The sequence below is a fragment of the Cuculus canorus genome, chromosome 1, assembly GCF_017976375.1.
Source record: "Cuculus canorus isolate bCucCan1 chromosome 1, bCucCan1.pri, whole genome shotgun sequence".
Lineage (NCBI taxonomy): Eukaryota > Metazoa > Chordata > Aves > Cuculiformes > Cuculidae > Cuculus > Cuculus canorus.
Genome location: NC_071401.1, coordinates 50,435,619 through 50,451,389, shown reverse-complemented (window position 1 = coordinate 50,451,389; position 15,771 = coordinate 50,435,619). Strand labels below are relative to the sequence as shown.

General features: G+C 37.1%; 1 protein-coding gene across 1 annotated transcript in view; it reads left to right on the top strand.

The window, feature by feature from the left end:
• The window catches only part of PCCA (propionyl-CoA carboxylase subunit alpha), a 289,809-nt gene that overhangs the window by 125,493 nt on the left and 148,545 nt on the right, over positions 1–15,771 (top strand). The window contains exons 15-16 of the mRNA XM_054064867.1: positions 4,460–4,528; positions 5,333–5,408. Of these exons, the coding sequence (XP_053920842.1) occupies positions 4,460–4,528; positions 5,333–5,408 (145 nt within the window). The remainder of the gene's footprint in view (positions 1–4,459; positions 4,529–5,332; positions 5,409–15,771) is intronic.

The following is a 15,771-nucleotide window of genomic DNA, read 5'->3' as shown; positions in this document are numbered from 1 at the left end:
CAAAGGGACCTGACCCTTTCTGGTCTTTAAGGCTTCATGCTGTGTTCAAAGCCTGAAAGCAGAAAAAAATTGTGAAGATCTAAAAGGCATTATGTGATCTTAAAGAGGAAATGAGGGAAAAAGGTATCATTGGATGTATCTAAACTTTTTTTTTTTAACGAAACAAAGAGTATATTTAATAAGAATTTATAATGAATACTCCAGTGATTGTTAGAAGTTTTCACCATGTTGTTATAGCTAACAGGATGTCAAACATTTTGCCCTTGCAAGTTTTTGCAATTTGCAATTTTCCGAACGTGAGACCTGTTGAAAGTACAAGTGATAATGGACAAACTATACCCCCTACAGTCTTAGTCCCACCAAATCTTTCTTCAATTAATGCTGCAGCAGGAGTTTTATGTAATAACATTTGCGCTTGTGAGCCATCCATACAAAGAAAAAACAATTAAAATGCCTTAAATGTTCTGCTTACTGCTGTTATTTGCTTGTGTGAATGTTGCATGTCAGCTAAATGGACCACGGAATAGATAAAGTGATTGGGTGCAGGAGAGTGCACACTAAGCTTTGTCTATCATTATTGCTGGGAGCAATCAAATTGATGCCAGCAGGACAGTAGACGTGTTGACAGCTGTAATTATGTATCTCCATGGTGATCACTTTTGGCCTGTCATGGAGGCCTGTGAGTCCCCTCCCTTGCAAGCATTTAATCAGATAGGGCTGTCACTTGTCAGGTAGACAGGGTGGGCTGGGAGTTGTGCTTAGGGGGAGAGGTGAATTGAAAATGAAGGGTGGGAGATGCCTGATCGCTTCACGTGGTCCATCGTGGTACCGAAGAAAGAAATTTTAATTACGCTGGAGGCTTCGGAGCAATGGTTTGAGGAGCTCATATAGAGTGTCTACGCTGCTGTCTCTCTTCACTTCTATTGCTGTATTAAAAATAGAACAGCTATTTTTACGTAGACACTCATGGTTTGGTGTCTTAATATGTATTTTCTGCCACTGTGAAACTAATTTCTCTCCTGAGAATGTCATGCCACTATGAACAGAATTAATATGACTAAAAAAAGTTCAGCGTTACAGTCCCATTGTGGCACAGTGTTTGTTTTCTGCATTTTTGATTGTGGAATTGTCAACAAGTTGGTTTAAAAAAAATTGGTGGAGGCTTGCAGTGCATCACAGCTAGTTTGGCTTATGAGTAGTGTATTGCCAAATGCATTTCCAATTAATTTCTCGTGTGTCTCACATTACTTCTGATTGTCAACCTTTGCCTCTGTGTCAGCTGCTTGTGCCGGTGGAGCTCCTGTGTATGGATATGTGAGAGTTTTTTTCTTAGCCATAGGCAGGAATATATTGGCTGGTTTTGTATCATGTAGTCTGTAATTTTCTTAGAACATGGTACTCAAATATCAGTTTTATTAACATCAAATCTTTTGTAATGACGCTTAAGATGGGTAAAAACGAAAGTCCATGTTATGGTAGTGAACACTCATATGCAATGCTTTTCCACAACATAGCAACTCTACTGCTGTATTTGAAGAGCTCCAGCGTTGCTCTTTGCTGGTACGATGAGCAGTCTGGTCTTTTAAGAACTCTTAGAGAAAACTCAGATTCTGATAAATAAAAAACTAGACATAAGGAAGAGTGGTGAGGCACTGGCACAGGTTGCCCAGGGAAGTTGTGGCTGCCCCATCCCTGGAGGTGTTCAAGGCCAGGTTGGATGGGGCCCATGGCGGGGGGTTGGAACTAGATGATCTTTAAGGTCCCTTCCAACTTTTAACTATTCTATGATTCTATAATGGTTTTAATAGTGCAACAATAATAGAAGCTTTGAGGGCTGTAGTACAGCAATCTGTAGGATATTTCTGCTGCAAAAGAAAGCCATAGCCTTTCTTTGATATTTAAATACCGAGTAAAAGAAAAGAAATATGTTAAACTGAAGTAAGTGCTGGAGGTCTAATAAGTATTGCTGTTATTTATCAAGTTAAGCACTTTATAGTGGGTATCTATTGAATTAGTTTTTTTTATCCAATATTCATTAAGTTCTGTCACACCATATAGTTTATAAAATCACCTACTGTTACTAGGCTCTGAAAACATAAGCATCACAGAGAGAATTGAAGGTTGTAAATGTATTTCTTTTCTGCTGTAATTTTTTTAGTAATCTTCAGTTTATTTTATGAAAATTAAACTTCTATAGAAGACTCCAGAGAATTTTTTTTAAGGAAATTATGCTGTAGCTTTAAAAGAATTTTCAGTCCTCACTGTAATTTTTCAAGATATCTTATTTAAGAAAAAGTATAAATTGTATAATTGTAGGTATGTATGTTGTGGATCAAGAGAACCACAGAGCAGGTGGAGCACATAGTCAGTAGCCTCAGAAGCCTTAGACTAACTTCAAGGTTTGACTAAACTGCTTACGCTGCGTCTGATTTGTGCTTCTTTCATATGCTATTTCTTTTCTCTGTTAAAATATGGTACACATGTGTAAGTACTTGCATGCACATGTATGTGTATGTACGGCACTTATGAACACTTGTGTGTAATCACATTATAGGTGCTACTTTGGAGATAAAAGCATGATATAATTCAAGTATGTGTGGAGTATGTATGTCATACCTTCACATCTTATATATGTATTTTTTGTATACTACAAAAAAAGAGATTTATCTGTGATTGAGTAGGTAATTTTTTTTTCTTTTACAACTTGAATGTGAGAATGTATGCATTGACTTTATATATAGGCAGACATCCTGGGCAGAAGGATGGTTTAGCAGATGCAACAGGAGCTGGGAAATACATTGCATTTCTTCTGTGACATGTCTGTGCTACCTTCTCATCAGTAGTTAATACTAAATGTACCCAGAGTGGGGGGCCTGAGTAAGCATGGATAAAGCACATTCAGATAAGGTGTGATAAAAATGCTACAGAAGTGCCAGTACCTTTACATATGCATAAATATGGTATACACATAAACATAAGTATAGAAGAAAATATATAGATATCTAAGTAGATCTATATCAATAAAAATAGATGAATAAGTATATGCTTCTTTAAATAAAAGAATATTGCATGATAAAAACTGGTCAGTGTTTCTTACTGAAGAGTGAGTCTACTTGCTAGGGTATCTTTTTATGTCATTTGGATAATAAAGTCATCACCATGCCCTCATGTGGATTCTGTAGACAAGAGGTTCTACATGTGGTCCCTTGATAATTGCCTAAATTAAAATATTAAAGGCCTAACAGCCGTTGTGTTGACCTTTTTCTGCCTTGCTGCAGACAGATGAGCTGCTGTTTATTACAAAGGTTCCTTCTCACAGGTGAAGATTTAAGTGAGATTCCAGGACTCTCTTTCCCACCCCCTTTTACAATGCAGTATGTTGAAGCCCTGCTGCTTCAACAGCTTTGATTAGAGCCCTTCATCCTTATGATCCTCAGAGTGCGTTTATCACTCTGGAGTTATTTTGATTAGTTTTTAAAAAATATTTCAGATTCCAGCACTCAAAAGCAGTAATTTAATAAATATTTATTCCTCAGAAATTGCTCATTTGAAAAGTTTTATATGGCTAACCTCATTGCTACAGTGATGAAATCAAACTGAGAGATGAAAACAAGAATCAGCAATACACTAACTAACTTGTTGGCTGGTTAACAGCAATCAGCCTCTTCAAAAGAAATTTTTGAACTCGTGTTATTTTTTTCCATAAATATTGCAGAATCAGAGCTTTAATTGGGGCTGTGTCCTTACAAAGCAAAGCCATGGAAAAAGCTGTGTAAACATTAAAGCCTCAGGGGAACAGCAGCAACAGAAAAAAAATGTTTTACAGTTGAGAGGGCGAGGCAAAGCAGGAAAGTGTTACAGACATGAAAACCACAGGATTAGTATTCCTATGGAGCTGATAAGCAGAGCTCCGTAGTTCCTGCTGAATGCTCCCTACTTGTATTCCTACTGGAGCCCTTGAAAGGGCTGTAGCAGAACATGGGCGATGTGATTATGTGTAGATGCAGAAGGGGTGTGATTATAAGGGGCATCCTTCATGCCAGGTGTCAGTCAGAAGAATAATTACAACTGTATTTTATTACAGGGATTAAATCGGAATTGGATATGTTCAGGGTTGCAGTTTAGAGTGTGTAACACAACCGAAATTGTTAGATCGAATTTAATGTGTTTATTGTGCGTTCTAGGAGAACAAAGGAGAATTTTGACTATCAACTGGATTACAGTTGGGTTTCTTTTAAAGGAGAGAGTAACTTGCAGGTGTTTTTCCCGATGGAGAAAAAAGCTCCCCTTCCCCCCTCTCAGCTTCTCTGAAAAAAAGTAATTATTCTAGTTCTTCAAGGGGAAAACCTGTATGTGATAAGCTTAATCGATGTTATATTTTAGCCAGCCAGGTAGATCTGATTTTACGTTATTATATATCTTACAATATATAGTTATTTTTGTTTCTTGTTTTTTGAAGGTACGTGTTGACAGCGGCATACAACAAGGAAGTGATATTAGCATTTATTATGATCCTATGATCTCAAAAGTGAGTTGATTACATTTCAATATTCTATAGGTATAAACCGCTAATTTTATACACAGATCTTTTAAAGGAAGGAGATTATATTAAAGGACTGGTAAATTTGTATTTTAAAAGGTGGTAGGCATAACATACCTCAAGGGAATATGAAAGAGATCAAGGAAGATGTGTAGTAGAGGAAATTTAGCGTCACTTTTAAACAATTTTTAAAAATCTTTTGACACTGTAGTTGTCTTGCAGTTTCTGATTATTAAAAGGATTCTATTTAAACAGAAGCCATTACTTTCAGACTTAGTTACTGCCAGTTTATCTTTTTTAATGTAACCTAGCCAGAACTAAAATGTCAATAATTCTGTATCCCAAAAGAAGCAGAGGAGGAAATGGTTGATAGCTTCTCCTAGTATTAGTTGTTTTTCACCAGTAGTATATCAGTAAAATAAAAATATGACATTGTAGTCAGAGTACAATTGTCAAAAGCAGAATTCGGTTGGGCATTAGAAGTCAGGAGAGTCAACTAGATATTGAACTTCTGTTCTAATTTTCATTGCACCTAAAGAAAAAGAGAGAGCTTGTTTTGATGCTTTAAGTTCTATAAAGGAAAAGTGGTTTGCATTCTTTCCTTGAATGAGTTAAGAGATTTTAGTTTTCTTTTGATGTTTTAGAGACCCTCTGAAGCACAGATGCAGTAATGTGTGAGAAATATTTTGTGACTGCAGTTTTACAAACCATTTTTATTTTCAGTGCTATTTAGAATCTAGAGACAAACAATTATCTGCTTTCTAGGTAACTTAAAATATTTTTTCTTTTTAGTTGATTACCTATGGCTCTAATAGAGCTGAAGCACTGAAAAGAATGGAAGAGGCTTTGGACAATTACGTAATTCGAGGTAACTATAGAAGTTTGGGTTTCCTAGTGTGATAGACTGTCATCTGTTTCAAGAAAACAGCTTGAAAATGTATTAATTAGCAAATAGAGTAAAGTTCCCGCTTCTTAAGTGCAAATTAAAGCAGGAAAAGCTTGTGTTAATTAAGCTGAGAAGATACATCAAATCTAAAGAGACTTTTTTTTTTTTTTCCTCCATTGGTTTTGCTATGGGAGAAATATTTAAATGATTCCCTTAAACTTATAAGAATTTTTGCAAAATGGCAGCACATAATTCATTTATTGTGTTGTGGAGGGAAAAAAAGGCCACTACACTAAGAAATTTAAAGTAGTTGCTATTTTATAGCAGTTTATTATCTTGTTTATAGTAAAATAATATCAAAATGCAGTATTTGATTATGTATATATATTTATTTTCAAAGTAGTTGTTTGGGTTTGAGCATGTACAGATGTAGGGTGATGATCAGAATGCGTTTCAGCTCTTGCTGCTGGCCTAGGAGAAAGTAGCTGTTCTTCTAGCCTTTCCAAGCAGCTGAGGTGAATCAGCCATGACCACTTTAACTCCTTTTAAGTTTTAGAGAGGGAAGTCATGGTGTGTGTAGTAGAAATCTTTAGATCTTCCTCTGTGTCTTATGGAAAATAGGAAGGGAACCTCATGGGGGGGCCGAAAATGGGATTGCTTACAGAAGAACACTGTAATGTGGCAAAAAAGTCTTCGTTTTACACCGTAACCGTGTGGAGTGTTTGGATTGTTTTTTCATTGCCAGTCCATCTACTTGAAGAACCAGGGTAGGCAGGAAGGAAGCTGTTGAAGGATTTGCTGACTTTGTTCCTTATTTTGGTTGATGCACAGATTGTTCCATGGTTTGAGATGGGAGAAAGACTTGGAACACTTAATTCCTCCTCTGAATGGCTGGGAGGAGGAACGAAAGAGCCCTTGTGGAGCAGACATTCATAGGAATATTTCTGTAAAACTTGGTTTGGCTTTAATAGTGTCTGCTGAATACTACAGATGCCATATCAGACTAGAAAGATTTATCTGTCTACGGGAAAATGAGCATCCCTCTACCACAGTGGAGATAGGTAGGTGGTAGGATTAGCCTTTGTAAATGAACTGCATAACTAACGTGGATTTATACTGGTGCAACTTGAACCATTAGATTATTGCAGTACAGTGTGCTGTTGTAAACTCCTGCTGTATATCAGCTGAGTAATTTTATAAGAGTCAGAAATTGATAGTGCTTATATAGTTTTATACAGCTGGTGCTTTCTTCTCAGGCCTTATTTAAAATGTAACATTCACGGACATTGAAGTATTTCTTCCCTTGCCTAGTGCGGATGAGGCTTGATAGGGTAGGTTGTAGAAACTGTCCTGTCTGTAATGTTGCTTCAAAGCAGTAATGAACTGCTTTGACATGTGCAGAACTCCTCTTTGTTCAGAGATGTCTCTAATAAGTTCTAGTAAGCATAACAGGTGATGCAGAAGTAGTAATATATTGATATTTAAATGGACAAAAATAATTAAATATCAGGAAAGTAAAAGCAATTTCATGTGGTTTTTTGCCTAAAAGTTTTGTATATTTTTGCTTGAAAATGTTAGGTGCTATGTAAAACAGGGTTAAACCACCTTCATTTCATGGAAAGTGTCCCCCATGAAGTCTTCTCCACAATTGAGTCATTATTAGTAGTAAAAGATACAGAATAGATTTTTACTTACCTTTGAAGTTACTTGTTTTTATATTTGAATTGTGAGGCTGTACCATAGTCTTCCTGAACAGTGTGCTTCATATTCCTATTTCTGAAACAGACACTGTCCACAATTGTCTTGGAAGCAGCTTTTGTGTTTGCTTTGTGTTTCAGAGACAGTGTATTTTTCCCCGAAAGTAACAAGTCTCTTTTGAGTTACAAAGCATTTTAGCTAATCATTACCAGATGAAGTCGGTGTGAATTGTACAGATAATCTGCACTGTGAAAATTTAGATTTAAATTCCCGAGAATTGCAACATTTCTCTAAGCAAAAATGCTCATTCACTCACGCAGCGTGGGAATGGGATGGGGTGACTGGATAACAGGTCAAGGACCATCTAATGGGTAGCTTAGGGACTACTAATGGAAGATGGAGTCTTTCCCATCACTTCTGTGTCACCAGTTCAAAGCAGGCAAAAGTTGGTAAGGACTTCTAGTCACTAATATTTTGATAGTTGCTTGCTGACCTATGTGAAATCAGTGGTCTTTATCCAGTTCTTAGAAGACAAACGTCCTCTTGGAACAAATGCCACCATGTAATGTCATTCATGGCAGTCCCAGCAGTGAACTCAGTGACTGAAGCGGAGCAGTGACCCTCCAGGAGGTGACTAATCTAGGCTGGGTTTTGAGGCATGCTGACAGTGAAATACAAGGACTTACTCTCATGTACCTTGTCTACTGGCTGTATGAGTAGACTTTCAATTTCTACTGCTGTGGCTTGATATCCAAGAGTTATCAATTTCCTTTTAGCTCTGCTCCACTCAGAAAACAAGTTCTCAGACTACAGTCTTTGTTGACTTGTTTTCTAGGAGGATAATACCTGGACTTGAACCATGATTCAGCTGTCCTTCTCAGTTAGGTCCTCAGTTAGGAAAAGGCAAAATTTCAGTAAATATTTTAAGCAACAAACATTAATGTTTAAAGCCTAACCCATATTTGTCTCAAGCAGATGCACTTTTTGTTTTATCTGGTGGTTACTGGAGAATTTGTCAATACTGGAAAGCTCAAGACATTGGTCAAGCATGGAAATGGTGTTGCTTATTGGAATGAGGCATGAGTTTTTTTCTGTGAGCTTGTGCTGTTGTTAGTAGTTTGTTTTGTTATATGCCACTTTTCTTCAGAAAGTTTTTTTTTCTTTTAATTTGAACAACATAAGTTAGGGATTGGAAGAATGCCTTTCAGTGTGTTTGCTATATGTCTAAATGTGATGTGTGATTACCCTCTTAGTTTCTCTATGATTTTCGCATGTGTTTGTCATGTAATTTATGATGCTGAGTAATATGTTCATTTGAAGGTGTATATAAAATGCAATATGAAGTTCTAGAAAGTTTATGTGTGAAAAATTGTTTTAATCTGTTTGTTTACATAGAAGGAAATCTCATACTTCTGCTGCAAGTAGAATTGATTATCAGTTTACCAGGGGTCTGATTGGGCAGAGATAGCTCATAATTGAGAGCAAGATTTCTGTAATCTCTCCTTCTACCTCTGGTTGCTTTTAATCTTCCATGGTGATTCAAACAGAAAGCAGTAACATGAAATTATAAGTCTTTGTGTAAAGCCAGCTGTTATCAATTGAGATCCTTCTTGTGGGGAGAGAGGAATGTAGTAGACCATTTTGGAGAAAGAAGAGTGGCAAAAGGAGCATCTGAGGGAAGAGTAAGCAGCATGTAGAATAGGAAGGAGTAGAAATGGTGGGGAAATAAAGGAGCCACCAGCCAGGGCAGGGGCGGTCTTCCAGTTTGGGCTAAAAGAGCAATCATAGAAAAGAAAATGGAAAACTAGTAAGTGTGGAGAATGTTTGAGGGAGAATGGGAATATAGAAGTTAACTCCCTGGTATGAATAGAGACATGCCAGAACAGTGTCAACAGAAACTGTTGTCTTGAGTTTTTGCAGCTGTAAACACACTAGCTGGTAGGGAAAAGAGGCCTGTGCTTTGTATTGTGGAGAAGGCTTGGGTTTCCAAGAAAAAGCACTCAATAAGAAGAAAACCCCACGCTTTACTTTTAGTATTTTATCATGTATTCCAAAGAAATTAATTTTCAAGTACAAAGGTTTTCACAGTAAGCTGAATTACTGAATGATTTTGTCTTGTTACTAACTTAAAAAACGCTTCTCAATGCCAATGATGCTTTTAAGGTTTATATTCTCCTGTATTCTGATGGTGTGCAGGTATGCAAGTGTGCTCCTTGGTACTGCAAACAAAACAATCTTTGTGCATGAGCCAGTTTGCGTGCAAAAGGCACATAGTGTCTGTTTTTTTTAAAAATAGCATGAAACAGGCCTTGTTTTCCTGGTTGTGCTTTGAAAAAAAGTGCTGCAACAGGTCGTACGACTGAACGGTGAATTCTCTTTGCTGCATGCCGGAGGGAGAGGAGCTGGGACTTCGGCAAGAGACTCTGTTCTCTGACCCTTTGCAACAGGGACTGGTGGTTCCCAAGTGTGTCAGCACAGAAACTAAAATTGGACAAGGGAAAGCAATGAATTTAGTTCAAAACCACTAGAAGGGAACATTGCAATGTTACATCATCTTGGAGCACAGATATTGGCATGGAGGAAGATTCTCCTCCTGTACCTCTTATCATTTCTTTTCTTAAGGTAGTTGCAGAGGAGGGAGTGGAACATTGTGGCCTGTAGTTTAGAAAGGGCTATAGACTGCTGCATTGTGGAGGAAAAAAGATGCTGATCAGGTGAAAAAGGAAGGCAGTATTACTGGTACAGGAGAAGGCAAATAAAATAAGGTACTTTTTGCTGTCAGGAGAATTTTTTTTAGTTAAGAAAAAACCAGTTCTAACAGTGAAAAACTGCAAGAAATGCAGTGTGCCAGGTTGGGGAGGCATCGAAAGACAAGTGCTGTTATTTCTAGCTGTCTTCCTTAGATGTAATGCTGTCCTGGTGTTTAATTCCCCTTCCTTGGAGTAAAGGGGTGGCTGAGGAGAGGACAGTAGCAGGATGGCCATCCTTTTACTATCAGTTATTCTTGAAATAAAGTGCTTAACTTCTTCCAGTTATTCTGCTATTTCAAACATTTTTACGTGTTGGTTAATACCATAAATAAATAACTCTATGATTAGGTTGGAAAAGACTTTTAGGATCAAGTCCAACCCTTAGCCAAACACTGTCAAATTCACCACAAAACCCTAAGCATGACATCTAATAGGCTTTTAAATACCTCCAGGTACCGTGACTCAGCTACTTCCCTGGACAGCCTGTTTCAATGCTTGATAATCCTTTCATTGTAGTAATATTTCCTAACATCTAACCTAAACCTCCCCGGCACAGGTTGGGGCCATTTCCTCTTGTCCTGTTGCTTGTTACTTGGGAGAAGAGGCCAGCACCCACTTCAATGCAACCTCCTCTCAGGTAGTTGTAGACAGTGATAAGGTCTCCCCCCAGCCTCCTCTTCTCCACGCTGAGCAACCCCAGTTCCCTCAGTGGCTCCTCATGAGACTTGTGCTCTAGACTCTTCACGAACTTCGTTGCCCTCCTCTGGACATGCTCCAGCATGGACTACTTAATCTTATTAAAGAGGTTCAGAAGTGCATGCAGTACAAAATTTAATTTGTTTAAATTAACAATTTTTGCAGTAAGACGTTATCATGTATTATTTGCTTTTCTCCTCCCTTCTTTCCCCTCTGTGAGTTCTGGTCTGTGAGTTCTGTGAGCTCCAGACTTTAATATCTAAAAGAATTAATGTTTTAATTGACATACATGTTCAGCTCTGAGGGGCATGGGTGTACTGATCCTATGTGAGAACTTTATGTGGATGTCTGTGTATTAAAACTGCAAAGCTACGAAAGCTTTTCTTCTCCCTTTTGGGATGGAACTTTGTATGCAGTAGCTTTCTCTGAAGTGAATTGAAGCAAACCACAAGCCTTGAAAGACAAAGAGTTGAATGTTGAGAGTTTTAGGGAACATTATGACAGCTTTTGGAATTGCAAACATAGAGGCTAGCTGGGCAGTAATCGTGGACTTTAAAAAGTTCATGCGTTGAAAGTGGTATTTTCATAGTCTGTGCAAATTGATGATAATGTTCTTGTTTTAAGTGGAGAGTAACGTAATCAGTGTTTCATAATGCTCAGTGCAGAGCTTGTCTAATGTTGTTTTTTTTATTTTTATTTTTTGGTTAGAGAAATGAACTGGAATGCCTCCTGAACTTTATAGCATTTATTCTTTTTCAGCATTTAAATTGATTGGTGATAATTTAGCTTTGCCTTCTTTTCCAAAAAGAGAAACCACTAGTACTGTACTCCACATGTTTTTGCAATCAGTAAGTATGCAGATAAAGTTCTTTCTATTCCACTTAGCACAATTTGAAATTATTAGCGAGTTAAGTATATTCAACTGCTTATCTACAGAGAGGCATGTTGGACTGCAGTTAAGTTTACATGGATAAATGCAGATTTGTGTTTGCAGATGTCAAGATGACAGAAGCTTAATACTGTAAAAAGGCTAATCAACACTGAATATGTTTAGTGTCAGTAAATATTTAGAGTGAAAACATTGCCCGTGTTTTGTGCCTTGGCATTTCAAGTTCTGATTTTTTTGTGAGTAAAAATGTGGTATGATAACCTGTCCATAACTCTGCGATAAAATTTTTGTTTTCAACAAAATTAATTTTACTGTCTTCTTCTTTGTGCTTTCTTGGAAAAGCAGGTTAGGAGTTAGGCTGCAGTTCATACGATAATGAAAAATCTGGTATATTTAGCAAGGTTTTAAGGCAGATATAATCCAGAGAATGAGGAAGGAAAGGAGGAATATTAAAGAGAGAGGCAGTATGGGAGGTAATTTCTTCTAATTATAATTCTATTTTATTTTTTTAAGTGAGGGCTTCTTGAAATAGTGAACAGAATAGGTCTGGTGAACAATGTGATTTTTTTAGTGTGCTCCTGTATTCATTAGGCAATAACAATTTAACTGGAAAATTAATTAAACCTCAGGAGTGTTTGTTATATATAAAACATACAAAAAATATATATCTTTATTTCATTACATCTCCATAAGTTAAATGCTAGTCTGCTCTCTTTTACAAATGTGAAAGTGTGTCAAAATTGAAATCCAATAAGTGAAATTGAGCTTCTGTTGATGTAATATTGTATGAAGAATATAGCCAAGTGAAATAAAAAAAATGGAGGTGCAAGAAACATTGATTATTATTTTTTATTATATTTTGACTTAGAGAAAAGAATATTACTGTAACTGCAGATCTGCCTCAGTCCTAACAGTGTAAAAAAATGATACTGAAATGAAATTTTATTTTCTGGAGGGGAAATAAATTGGTATAGTTTTAGGATTTTGTTTGTTTGTTGGGAATGTCATGGCTTGTCAGGTTAACAAATGTGATTTTGTTCCTGGCAGACTGGAGACCTGGTCAAGAAAAGAAAAATTCTCTGAAAACCACCGCAACATAAATACAATATACTTCAGTTTAGTGTCTAACTTTGCATGAAATAAGTCTTGCCTGTTAGCCTCTGTTTGATCCTGTGAGAGCGTGGAGCTAATGTCTGGCCAGTGTTTTGGAAGCAGCAGGTAGTCAGGAGCAAGCTGCTCTAGGGGTCCATATTTCTGTAGCCTCGCAGTTACTCACACACAGATGGAGACCTTATGAACTTTGACAGAGGTCACGCTAAATTGCGAATCTAAAACTTCTAGACTTCTGAAGGATTACACTGGTACTGTGTTTTTTTTTTTGAACGCCATATGATTGGGAACATCGCTGAAGTTATCAACTCCGTTTTGTGAAGCAGATCAAGCATGCAGTCACTGCTCACATAATGATCATGAGGACTGATAAAGACAGCCTTTCCTCATACCTTACAGGGAAACTGCTGCGTATTAAGTTTTAATTGGCATATGTAAAATACGTACGTTATACTGCTTCCCTAATACCTAGGCTTGTCTGCTCTGTTGTACTTGTTCAATTTTTGGGACTTAAGACATTGCAGAAGCCTTTGATATTTCTGATGCACGTGAGTTCAAAATAATTAAGGTAGTCTCAGTATTTTTTTTTATTTCAGGTCTTTTGGGGCAGTCAGTTGAGACACCAAGCTCTGTCATCTGTCATCAGCCATCATCTCACTGGGGATCTTATAGCAGTATAGGAAAGAAAAACATGAGATGATCTGGTTACACATTGTAATGCGCTTAAGTCTTGGATTCAAAGTTGGGCAGCACTGAAGAGCTCCCCTTTGTCTTCTAATCATAGTCCTGAAACTGTACTTAAAAGTTGAAATTTCACAGATTTTCTCCTTGGTATTCAAATGGGAATTTTTGGAGGAATTTTGTAGCAAAGAAAGACTTTAGTTTCAAAGTTATGGTCATTTAGCATAAGGTTTTTTAAAAATATTTTGTTTAGTGGCGATGCAGCGTAAGTTCCTTTCAGTGTTTATGAAATTAGGTTCCATGAATGCTATTTCAGTCACAGGCGCCAAGGAGGCTGATCCTTTTTAAATCAAATGGTCAAATTTTTGTCTTGTCATCATTGAACTGGTTGTGTAATGTGCTACTTAATGACTCCTGAACTCATCTTTAAAGCTATGACTTCATGATTCATTGAGGCTGAATCTAACTCTGTGTGTTGAAAGTGGTATCAGTGACGGCCACACAGAGAGCCTGAAAATTCACACCAGCAGCAAACTGTAGGGGCAAAAAGCTTTGAAACCATTTGAACTGGTCTGCTTATAAAATAACAAGCATGTTATTTATGCTTCTACGTTGGAAAAACACAAAAGGAAGAGAAGTAGGAGTGCAAAAGGATCTGCTTCTGTAGCTACAGCAATTTGCAGTCACTGTACTGCTAGTGTTTTTGTGTTGGTGAGATCTCAATGGGCGACAAAATCCAAGTAGCTTAATTTAGAGCTGAGAGACCTGAGTTTACAATAAATACTTATTCATGTTGTTTTAAACTAGAGGTATTAGAAAAAAATGTGCAAATAACTTTCACATGGCATCATGGTGGTAATCATAATGACTTGTAAGTAAGCGTATTTCAAGTTGAAGTTCAGGATCTTGTACTTTACCAAGAGATGGATGCACAGAGAAATATTGTCAAGATAGACTGATTTGTGATGTTCTCCACATTTGAGACTTCATGGTGTGCAAATAACGCCAAAGTTCATGTAACCTGGAAAATGCGATATAGTTTGGAGTTGCTTCTCCCTCTGACACTGAGAGGAAAGAATTTGAATGACTTTGTGTTTCCTGAAGGGTAAAAATGTGCACACCACACAGCTGAGGCTGGATAACCTCTTTCCTATAGCAGCTTCCTCATTTATCCATACCTAGAATGGATGCAATGGCTGCAGCCAGTGCTTACAGTTTATGCTCCTGAATTGCACATCTGTTTCAGCTTCAGTTTTATTTTTTTAGTCATATTGGGATGGCACTGTGGTGGCTTTTAAAATTTTCCGTTATGATCTCTTTCCAAAATTGAGAAGAGAGTCAAGATAAAGATGATATTTTTTTCTTACCTGCATTGTCTTAAACTTTCCAGAGCTGAGCTGCGTACTACTCTCAAAACAAAAAATATCCTCTCTTGGAAAATTGTTTGGAGTGCAGGAAGCAAAAGAGAATTTAAATTATCTGGGCATTTTTTTCCTAGGGATTTTTTTCGCACCTCTTTTCCTCTCCCACCTCCTGTAAAGACTTCTTATTTATTATTTCAATGAAGTGACTTAATGTCATCGTATTCAGTGCTAAACTGCAAGTACTTCTGGCAAAGTGCAGTTTAGCGTTAAGCTACCAGCTTAGTTACATAGCACTGTTAAATTCAAAGAAGAATAAAGCTTGAAGAATTTCAAAAAGTCATCTAATCTCACTGCCTAAACTAAGGTATACTAACTATATTTGCATCCTGACAGGTGTTTAAACTGTTTTTAAACATTTTCACTGAGTCCAGAATCTTTCCCTAGACAGTCTTTTTCCAGTGTTAACTATGCCGAGTACATATCTTGTGTTGAAATCTACTTCTGATTGTTTTTTCCAGCCTATGTTGGAAATGGAATATGGTTTATTCTTTTCCTCTCTGATAAAAAAAAAAAAGCTATCTTTTATCTGTGAGAAAGGGACAGAGGGCTTAGTGCTTTATGTGCAAGTACTGAACTAATGCTGGCAGCGTCCTTTGGGCTGTGTAGCTGTAAATTGCATTTGTTAGAAGTCATCTCTTTGGCAAAAAAGCAGGGGAAAAGAAGGGAGTGAAAAATACAAACGAAAGAGAGGAGGCAGGCTGGGAAGTGGAATGAAAGGAGATGAAGACATTTAGGAAAAAAAGAAAGCAAAAATTGTAATATTCAAAGAAATTGAAGGACAAGTGGCTCTGTGATAGGTAATTTTTTATAAAAGAAATATTGCAGGGGTGGATGCTGTATGGTTAATAGGGTCATGAAACAGTGCAAAAGGAGGAAAAGGACATTCAGGAAAAGGATTGGCCAGGGATAAAGGTATACATGAAATGAGCAATAGGTTTCTTTGTTTTCTAAGCTCCATAGGAGTCTCTTATGACTTAAAAATGAGAAAGTGTTATAAAACCATGTATGTGATACAACTTTTTACTCTCTTTCATTACTGTGAATGGGATGTAATGTGGTACGTATCTTCTGCAGGAGAGTGTGTAAATAAGGTGGCA